Raw genomic sequence first — 9,809 nt, forward strand, 5'->3', positions numbered from 1 at the left:
TTGATCAAACATAGGCTATAGGCTATGATCAATTCACTGTCTGCCACTGGCCCTTACTTAAAAATAAAAAAAACAAACAAACGAAATATAATCACTTTTCCATAACATACAAAACTGAACTATTTTAATAGCTGAAACAGTAGTAGGCTATAAGCTTTTTTTGGGAAAGGGGGAAAAAAGACGGGCTAGGGCCTATCTTTGAGACACGTGCAGGGCTCTAATCCACTTCATCCAACGCTGTTTTGTTCTCATCTGTGAGCATGCTCTTGATATATGTATTTTAGGTGTGTAAATGTATAATTGCCGTTTCATGTTTTTTTTCAGTTTTATTTAAATTTGTAGTTAAAACAACTAAAAATAAATGTATTTTAAAGTTTAGAATTAGGCAGCACACAGGCTTACGCTGAAAACAACAAAATGGAACCTCAAGGTTGATCTAGGAAAATGTGTGCAAATGTATAGGGCCCCAATCCTATATTTTGCCTGGGGCCCCAAATTCACTAAATCCGCCCCTGTGCACACATCTGAATATTTGGGTTAAACTGTTCTGGAACAGTGTTGTAAATACAACTTAACCACTGATTTCTAGTCGTGTCCTCTTTTGGAAGTCCAAACAAAGTAGTTTCGCTTTCGCAACGAACCACAGCATCACACACGGCGGGCTTGAGTGAGCGGAGGCCGGTGGGCTGGAGTAAGAAACGGACGGCGGGCTTGAGAACGGCACGGCTGGCGGATTTGACGAAGGAGCGGCCAGCGGGCTTGCGACAACCACATGTGACGACCCCGGGCTGGACTCCGCTTCGTCCACGGTGAAAGCCGATCCGGCGATCCACAGCGCAAAGTTGTAGTATTTCCTCAGCAACCAGCACGGATCAGCTCCAGGCATTACGAAGCGGATATCATCTTCTTTTGGAAGACCAAACAAAGTAGTTTCGCTTTCACAACGAAACACAGCGTTTTCTCGACATGGCGGCAACAACTGCTCAAGCTCTTTAAAGTCAGCTGGATTCTGATTGGCTGTCAATGTTTTTATGGTTCATCAGCCAGAAAAAAATTATTCTGAAAGTGATTCCAATAATATCTTTCTGAGTGTCATTATCGTTATAGTTGTGTTATGGACTATTCTCACGGAGTTAAGGTCCTTGCACACTGAGTCCAAAATTTTCGTATGCGTTTCTTGCGAAAACGCAGAAAATCAAACCTGATCCGGATTTATTTATGACAGAGAAAGTTTCGGAGGCAGTGTGTAAACGTCATTGACACAACGTGAGATCGTATTTATTTTTTAACGTGCGAAAATTTCGGACTCAGTGTGCGATGACCTTTTTGAATTATTAAAACTTTATAGTTATAGTTATCATCCTTTGTGTGAACGGCTTTTAGTTCACTCAGAAATGACATATCATAAACGAATAAGTACAGATTTATTTTATGTTTTTTTTCTTTTGTTATCAATATGAATCACCAGCCTGGACATTCTGCAATATGTCCAAGAAAGGTATAAAGGAAAAATAAATTGGATATAAGCATTTCATGTCCATGCTTCAAGCATAGAAATGACAGTTACATGTTACATGTGTTTTAAACAAATTGTTTGTTTAAAAAAACAATCAGTCATTCGCACCAGAGCAACCTGCATAAACCAATGTTTATGCAAATGTTCTTAATCTGTATGCTGTTATTTGTTCTGTGGAACACAAAGAAATTTAAATAACCTTCAAGCAGATGTTTTTTATTCAACAGTTCCAATAAGAACAACAAAAAAAATTACATTGAAACTTCATTAAATGAGTCCATATGACTCATGCACCACATTCCAAGTCTTCTGAATATGATAGCTTTAAAGAACAGACTGAAATTTGTTGTTATATATTGAAAATGTATACCTCTTGCTGCTTAAGAGCAACTTTCAAATCATGACAAGACACATTTTTCAGTACACTGAGAATTTAACACACGACCATTGTTATCGTCATGCTCTACAAGTTCATCTGCAATCAATTAACAGTGCATATCTCTCTCCTTTGGCCTGTTACACAATTATTTGGCCTGTTACACATGTCCTCTATCCTTGTAGGAGACAGTTCAGCTCTGTTGAATCAAAGCCTAATAAGATTCCTTATTAGCCAACAGGAGACGCATTGCAAAACACAGGCCTGGTTTTACAGCTGAACAGATAAGGAATCCAAACCTATTAAGAGCATGACCTGAAGGAGGGCTATAAATTATGAGAACTGACATTGTACACTAAACTTCTTCAAGGATTGATGATTGTTTGTCTCCCAGCTGCCTCTCATTTCAAAGTATATAAAGATTGATGCATGTATACATTTTAAACAAATTCCAACTCGTTTTCTCTCTTTCTGTATCTCAAACAGACACCCTTCCCTCACAAATACACATACATACATATACAGCTATTCTGTCAAGATGTCAGCAGTCAATGAATTCCAGATGGTACATTTGGAGAGCAGCAGCCATTCCAGTTATGTCCATGTTATCTTAGTTTATACATACTTTACCTTCCTCCCATATATGTGAGATACTGTAGGGGAGAGACCAATGGCTTTAGACACACTTTCTACTCTCTTTTTTTCTTTTCTTTTTTTAAATAGTACTGACCACAAAAATGTATTGCACATTTCAACCATTACCATTATAACAGCAACAGCAAAAAATAGAATGCAACATGCATAAATCTCAAACCATTATTGTGGCTGAGAAATACTGTTATTTAATAAATTGCATACATTTAAAACCACATGAAAAACTTGCCCTAATAAACTGTGACAACTTGCCCTGAAATTACCAACACAATTTGTGTATAGTTAGTAATATAGGCCTACAGCCCTTGTAATAACCACCCTGTGTGACAACTAGCCCAATCTCCCCTATAAGGTAAAAGAACGTATCACTGTGCAAGCCCTATATGTGCTGTGATCTCTCAGATGTAAACAATGTGTCTCACATGTCATTTCAAACAGTTACAAACAATAACACAACAGTTTATATCCCCAAACAGACAAACTGGTGTTCTGAACAAACAAAGCAAGGCTATATAATTAGAGTATCTGCTGTGCTTGTTACTTGCTGGAGTGAACTTAAAGTGGACTGTCAGAGTGATGAACAAGGTGTTGCTGACAAAGAACAGGCAGATCTATCGATATACAGAGACCTGAGTAAAACAAATATCAGCACATCATGGTTCTGCTATGGTTCACACATACAGTGTTTCAAAAAGTATTTTGTTCTTTGTGATTTTTATTTAAAATACTGGCATTAAAAATGTAATTTAATAATAAAAAAAAAGGAAATATGCTGTTTGGATTAACATTTAAGCCCCAACCAATGCCGTCAGACACCAACATGTGTAACACACCGATCCGACAAAACCCAACAAATGTGTCCATTGCTGTTTGTCTTTCGGTGCATTGTGAAATGGCCTTTAGTGGACTGGTACATCTTCACATAATTCTCAGCCAATGAACTCTGTAGCTCTATCAGTCTGTTTTCAAACTATAAACAAACAAAAAATTTTTTTTAAATAATGTTTATTTTTTGTGCTTAGAAAAACAATGTAGGAGTGCAAAGGAAGTTGCAAATGAATACTTTGGGAATGTAATACATTTTTATAGGTTTTATTTGAAGATTTTATCCAGCACCCTATGCAAACTTTACTTGCAGCTTATGAATATTATTGCAGTACTGTGTTAAAATGTGTTTCACAGAGCACAGCATCAACTTATTAAAGGGATAGTTCACCCAAAAATGAAAATTCTGTCATCATTTACTCACCCTCATGTCGTTTCAAACCTGTATGATTTGCCTTCTTATGTTGAACATAAAAGAAGATATTTTGAAGATTGCTGGTAATCAAACAGTTGGTGGTTGCCATTGACTTCAATAGTATTTTTTTTTCCTACTACGGAAGTCAATGGCAACCACCAACTGTTGCCTTCTTTTATGTTCAACATAAGAAAGCAACTCATTCAGGTTTGAAACGACATGAGGGTGAGTAAATGATGACAGCAATTTCATTTTGGGTGAACTATCCCTTTAAGCTTTGCCGTGTTTCCCAGGCTGTAGTTTCACAGGAGGTGCTTGTGTATCATGTATTGCAAGAATTCCAAGAAATCCCAGAAAGAGTAATGTCTTCTTGCTTGTGCTTAAAATTCCATAGGTTCCAAGAGTTGCACAAGCTCTACTACTGCTCCTTTAACATTCCCAGCACTCCCAAGAATACAGATCCAAATTTCCAAATTGGGCAGCATATTTAGACAGTGCAGTTCAGCGGTGAACCACAGGCAAAGACTGCATGCGTAAAGACAACCCCAAAATGATGTAAAAAAAAATTAGGTCCCAGATTTAAAAAAAACAAAAAACAAAAAAAATGATTAGTGATGATATGCAAAAGCAAAACACACAAGTAAACAAACATAGAGTTCAAATGTATTGACACAATCAAATACAACATATCTATATTAACGTCTAAAGAATAACCACACAAAGTTAAAGCAAAAACTACATCTGAGTAATGTTAACAAAAGTACTGCTATATTAACATATCCAACATGCCCTGAGACAGATGTTATATATACAATCTACTGTATTTTATGTTTATGACTATCTGCTTTCTCACTAGAATATCTCCTTTATTAGACCAGCATAATGCGCACAATTCAGTAGAATATGTGGTCGAAAGCATGCAGTGTTTATTTTCAAAGCTGTATGCCCACAGGAACTGACCATTGCTGTTTTGGTTTCAGGGGGAAAGACTTCTGAGATAGGACGTGACCAGAGGGCATGAGATTGGACTGCCCTTAAACAACTGAGCACTTCCTGTATGTCTTCCTGTGTTTGTGAGCTACATTTGGTTCCACAGAATATTGAACTACAGTAGACCTAAATGCAAGATCGCATGTTTAACAGAACTCAAAACGCAAAGCATGCTTAATTGCATGAAGACAACACAAATGAGCCTTCTGATCATGGTAATAGCATGTACATACTGTATATGCTGCACATGACTAGGCTGATGGGTTTATGTGGAGATAGCATCTGTAAACACTGTGGAGCTCTTAACACCCTGCAGGCAGTGTTCTTGTTTGCAGTCTGCTCTGGACATGTTCCATCTTTGTTTTTCCACATGGTTGAGTCGTTCTAGTGACAGCTCTCAGAAGTTCTGGAAGCCAATGGAAAATGTGCCATCTCATAAAGTCGTGAGGCTTCGCACGAACAGGCCAGAGTTTGCTGGAAATGAACCACTATGTCAAGTCAAGGTAAACAGTGTCATGTGAAGGTCTCGGTCAATCTCTAATAATATCCTGCTAATTCCTCATTTGATGGCCACACAACTGAACCAGGGCTGAGCTCGGTACACGAATGATGAGAATGACATTTTATGTAATTAACTTTACTTTAATATTTGTGTCAGTTTCTTGTCAAAGCACATAATTTCCCCCCAAACTTCAATACACATTACATATTACATATATACACTACTGCTCAAAAGTTTGGGGTCAGTATGTTTTTTTAGAGGAAAAAAGGTTGCATTAAATTGATCAAGAGTGACAGTAAAGATATTTGCAGTATGATGTTTCAAAAGATTTTTAAAAATAAATGCTGTGATTTTAACTTTTAAACAACTTGTTTTGACCAACACAATAAATGCCGTAAAAGAGACTTATGACGTATATAAAAATAAAACATCAATAACACATAATAAATACATAAACACATTTTCGTATTAACAAAACAACTTTTAGAGAACAGTCAAGAGTCCAATGTGTCCATGCAAATGCATGTCATCACCTCATTCAACTAGTGAGTGTCTTTCTTGTAATCGAGAGCTAAATTTAGCACCCAAAACCTGCCACTTCACACACATGCACCGCACATGCCCGCTTTAATGACCACACTTTAATGTTTGGAGACAATTTCCCCTCTATTTACTCCAGAGAGTCCAAAGCTCAGGTGGTGCCCAGTGACCAGGCAACTGGGTGGATGGATAAAAGGAGCAGGCTGAACTCATGCAGGTCGTTGCAGGGATGACAATCCAGATTCAAGACACTGAAAACAAGATTACGAGATTTTACAAATAGCTACTTGTGCCTGCTAAGACTCATAATGTTACCCAAAAACAGAAAACATGAATGAATATTGCTGTTTTATAACAAACTGACAGCAGTAATGGAAGTCTTTTATGGTTATGGGATCAGCAGTACGTTATACCTGCAGACGCATTATGGACATGCCCAAAGCTGGTTTACATTCGTGTCTACAATGGCAGACCTGCGTACAACATTTTTATACTTTTTTCCCATTTGGTTTCATCTACAATCAGCAGTGGGAGTGAAGCTGGTCTGGGTTGCTGTTGTGGGAGATTGGCTCAACTTAGTCCTCAAGTGGTAAGTATTGTTGTTGCTTCTGTAAATATCAGTGAATATCCTTTTTTTTTTATTTTAAAAGAAGCATTTGGAGCCAGATTGAATGGATAAATTATAGAATAATCACAAATCTCAATATTGAATGTCTATTGGAAATGTAATGAATTTATCTTCACTGGTCCTAATCAGATTTATTTATTAAATCACTAAACAGGCTTATGTTTGGCGAGCGTCCTTATTGGTGGGTTAAAGAAACTCTTTATTATGGCAACTTGACTGTACCACAAATCAAACAGTTCCCCATGACATGCGAGACCGGCCCTGGTGAGTGTCTCCTTATGTTTCTCATTGTATGTATATAGACCAACCAACACACTAAATCAAAAGCAGACTTCATAGCGGTTTCTGACTGCTCTTCTAGGAAGTCCCTCCGGTCATGCGATGGGATCTGCAGGGGTTTACTATGCCATGGTCACGTCACTGCTGACGATTTTGCAGGAATGTGACCCCCTAAAAAGATGGTGAGTGATTATGTCCTGTTTATATTTTTTATAGTCTTCAGTAAGACTTCCTTTACAAGATAATACCAGACCGAATGCATGGAAATGCTCCTCAGTCACAACAAATCATCCAGAAAAATTGAGAGATAAAAAGGAAGGAAAGAAAACTCTTGCACAACATATCACAATCTTTCCAGCATCCAGCCGGGCGGAAATACCTCATTAACCACTAGTAAACTCATTTATCTTGGCAGCTCAGTTTTATCACCATATTCAATTCAATTCAATTCAAGTTTATTTGTATAGCGCTTTTCACGATACAAATCGTTGCAAAGCAACTTTACAGCAAATTAAGTTTCTACAATATTTAGTGGTAGCTTATCAGTGGTGACTGTCAGTTAATGTACATATGGCAGAAATGTACAGAAAAATCAAGTTGTATATTGTAAAGATGCAGATTATTTTGGGTAGATGATGGCCCAGTTACTCATATAGATATTGAATGTCATTTTGAAAAATAACCAGATTCTTCATGTCTATGTTTTGCTATTTAATATTAATGATAAACATTTTCCTTCCTTTGCATTTGTGCCATATACTAGGTGCTTGGAGGGTCTTCTTTGGGCCCTTTTCTGGGGTGTGCAGGTTTGTGTCAGTCTTTCTCGAGTCTTCATTGCAGCTCATTTCCCACATCAGGTCATTGCGGGAGTTGTTTCGGGTCAGTTGCATTGTATATTTTTCATATTAGTCTGCCATTCAGAATTACCTACAAGATGAATAAGATCTCTTACTTCTCTTATTCTGGTTTCAACATACAGTTTCTTAAGTAATTGTTCACATTCACAATACAGGAATCGCTGTGGCCAAGGCTTTTAATAGAGTGTCCTGGATCTATTCAGCAAGCTTGAAGAGTTATGTGCACACCATCCTCTGTCTTGTGTTTATTGCGCTGGGGCTCTATGCATTGTTGGATGCTGCTTCAATAGACCCCTACTGGAGCCTAATGAAGGCACAGAAGTGGTGCATTCAGCCTGAATGGGTCCATCTGGACACCACACCCTTTGCTGGCCTCCTCCGCAACACCGGGGCCCTGTTCGGCCTGGGGCTGAGCCTCCATTTGCCTATTCATGGTGATCTGCAAAAAAACAGGAACTGTGGAAACAGCGCCATTTACAGACTGACCTGTACAGCAGCAACACTGCCACTCCTGAGCCTCTTAGACTCATTCAGACCTCCCACAAGCACTCATGCGCTCTTCTATGCACTTTCTTTCTGTAAGAGCGCCACTGTGCCTCTAACCACAATACGTTTTGTACCTTACTGCATAAGCACATTAGCAAATGTATACCACAGAATGAAAGCATATTAAACTCAGAAAACACATTCTGAGATTGTATTTAAGTCTGCATGCAATTAAGTCTGTATTAACCATTTTCCTCACTTTGCCTGTTTTAAAATATTTCGATGCAAGTATTATTCTTGAAAACCAAAGATTATTTGATATGTTTTGATTTGAATGTATGCAAACTGAATTAAGCCGAGATATCATCAGGAATATCCAATGCTATATATAATAATTAATGTAAAATAGTATATAATGTAATAAATAATATAAGTGTGTCATGAGGAAAAGAGATCAAAGAGCTATAATTATATGGTTTTCAGTCCAAATGTGCGTACATTTATTATATGGTATATTTTATAGTATCTGCTGGCCAACATTATTGTTTGATTTTTTTTTGTTACCGTTTATATTTATACTGTGATAAATTGTTAGTTTTATCTTTTTTTGTGTGTGTGTTTTTTTTATGTTTGTGTTTTATCAAGCTTATAATAAACTGTTCAATGGCAGGTTCAGTTGTGACAACTTACCCCATATAATGTGACAACATGCCCCTCTATAATAGACAAATGTTCAATGTGCCTACAGAGACACTGATTTTCAAAACAAAAAAAACTATGCTAAAAGATATTATTAATCAAACTGTTATTATTATGACTGAGCTTGAAAATTTGTATATAATAGCAGGGAAATATATATTACACAACTTCAAGTAATACACTGTTGTATTAAATATGTTACAGTCTAAAAACAATATCAAGGGTTCATCTATTATAATTATTTTATGAAATGCACAGTGTATTAAAAAAATCTGGTTACAGAGACCTTCCGAAAATTCAAACTCATGATGAAACGCTTAAAATAGGCTAACATGTCTTTATCAGACAGTGACATTAGTGCCGCCATCTAGCGACAGAACTATTACCACAGGAACTGCACAACGTTAATAATATCTCTTTTCTTTGTGTTTGACCTGATACACATTTGTAATCAGCTAACAATAGGGTAATCATACATAAATCGTCCACGTCTGTTTAAAACGATGGTTACTTCCTCGTCTTTATCATTTTCCGTGAGACCCTTACATTAGAATTTTGTACCGGAAGTGGAGGGTGTAAACAGACCACGCGCGCAGTCATGACCCATGACTGTCAGTGATGAAGCAGTGTTTCCTTGTACCACATGAATGTTTCCCTCACTTCCACAGGGATGCATCACTTAAGCAGCCTTCGACAGGTTTCGGCGATCTAACCGCATTCAGAAATCCAGCAGAAATCAAACCTCGTGAATCGTCTGCAGCAGAGAGCGCCGCGGAGAAGCGCAATGCCGCGGCGGAAGGTATGACTGCATCCTACAGGCCAGCTGCGAACATCGCGCACCTGCGTGTTTATGTGTAGCCAGCCTTCAACTGCTCGCTTCACACACACACACACACACACACACACACACACACACACACACACACACACACACACACACACACACACACACACACACACACACACACACTGTATCACTGTATATCTGTATATATATATACTGTATATATATATGTATATATATATACTGTATATATATATA

General features: G+C 37.6%; 2 protein-coding genes across 2 annotated transcripts in view; both read left to right on the top strand.

Moving 5' to 3' along the window:
- The first annotated feature begins 6,165 nt into the window (after window positions 1-6,165).
- g6pc1b (glucose-6-phosphatase catalytic subunit 1b) lies at window positions 6,166-8,255 on the top strand. Its single transcript, XM_016269034.1, has 5 exons — window positions 6,166-6,407; window positions 6,601-6,710; window positions 6,808-6,907; window positions 7,489-7,604; window positions 7,738-8,255. The coding sequence occupies exons 1-5, from the start codon at window positions 6,190-6,192 to the stop codon at window positions 8,253-8,255; spliced, it is 1,062 nt and encodes a 353-aa protein (XP_016124520.1). The 5' UTR covers window positions 6,166-6,189.
- Window positions 8,256-9,311: 1,056 nt separating this feature from the next.
- LOC107582986 (histone acetyltransferase KAT7-like) overlaps window positions 9,312-9,809 on the top strand; it is a 10,394-nt gene continuing 9,896 nt past the window's right edge. The window contains exon 1 of the mRNA XM_016269035.1: window positions 9,312-9,566. Within this exon, the coding sequence (XP_016124521.1) occupies window positions 9,552-9,566 (15 nt within the window). The 5' untranslated portion in view covers window positions 9,312-9,551. The remainder of the gene's footprint in view (window positions 9,567-9,809) is intronic.

The sequence above is a fragment of the Sinocyclocheilus grahami genome, unplaced genomic scaffold (assembly GCF_001515645.1).
Source record: "Sinocyclocheilus grahami isolate Dianchi unplaced genomic scaffold, SAMN03320097.WGS_v1.1 scaffold49.1, whole genome shotgun sequence".
Lineage (NCBI taxonomy): Eukaryota > Metazoa > Chordata > Actinopteri > Cypriniformes > Cyprinidae > Sinocyclocheilus > Sinocyclocheilus grahami.

What these genes read in the sequence shown, in the direction of transcription:
- g6pc1b (XM_016269034.1), top strand. Translation starts at nt 6,190, where the DNA reads ATGGAAGTCTTTTATGGTTATGGGATCAGCAGTACGTTATACCTGCAG. An exon ending in CTCAACTTAGTCCTCAAGTG is followed by an intron (nt 6,408 to 6,600) that starts GTAAGTATTGTT and finishes ATCACTAAACAG; the next exon opens with GCTTATGTTTGGCGAGCGTC. An exon ending in TGTGACCCCCTAAAAAGATG is followed by an intron (nt 6,908 to 7,488) that starts GTGAGTGATTAT and finishes GCCATATACTAG; the next exon opens with GTGCTTGGAGGGTCTTCTTT.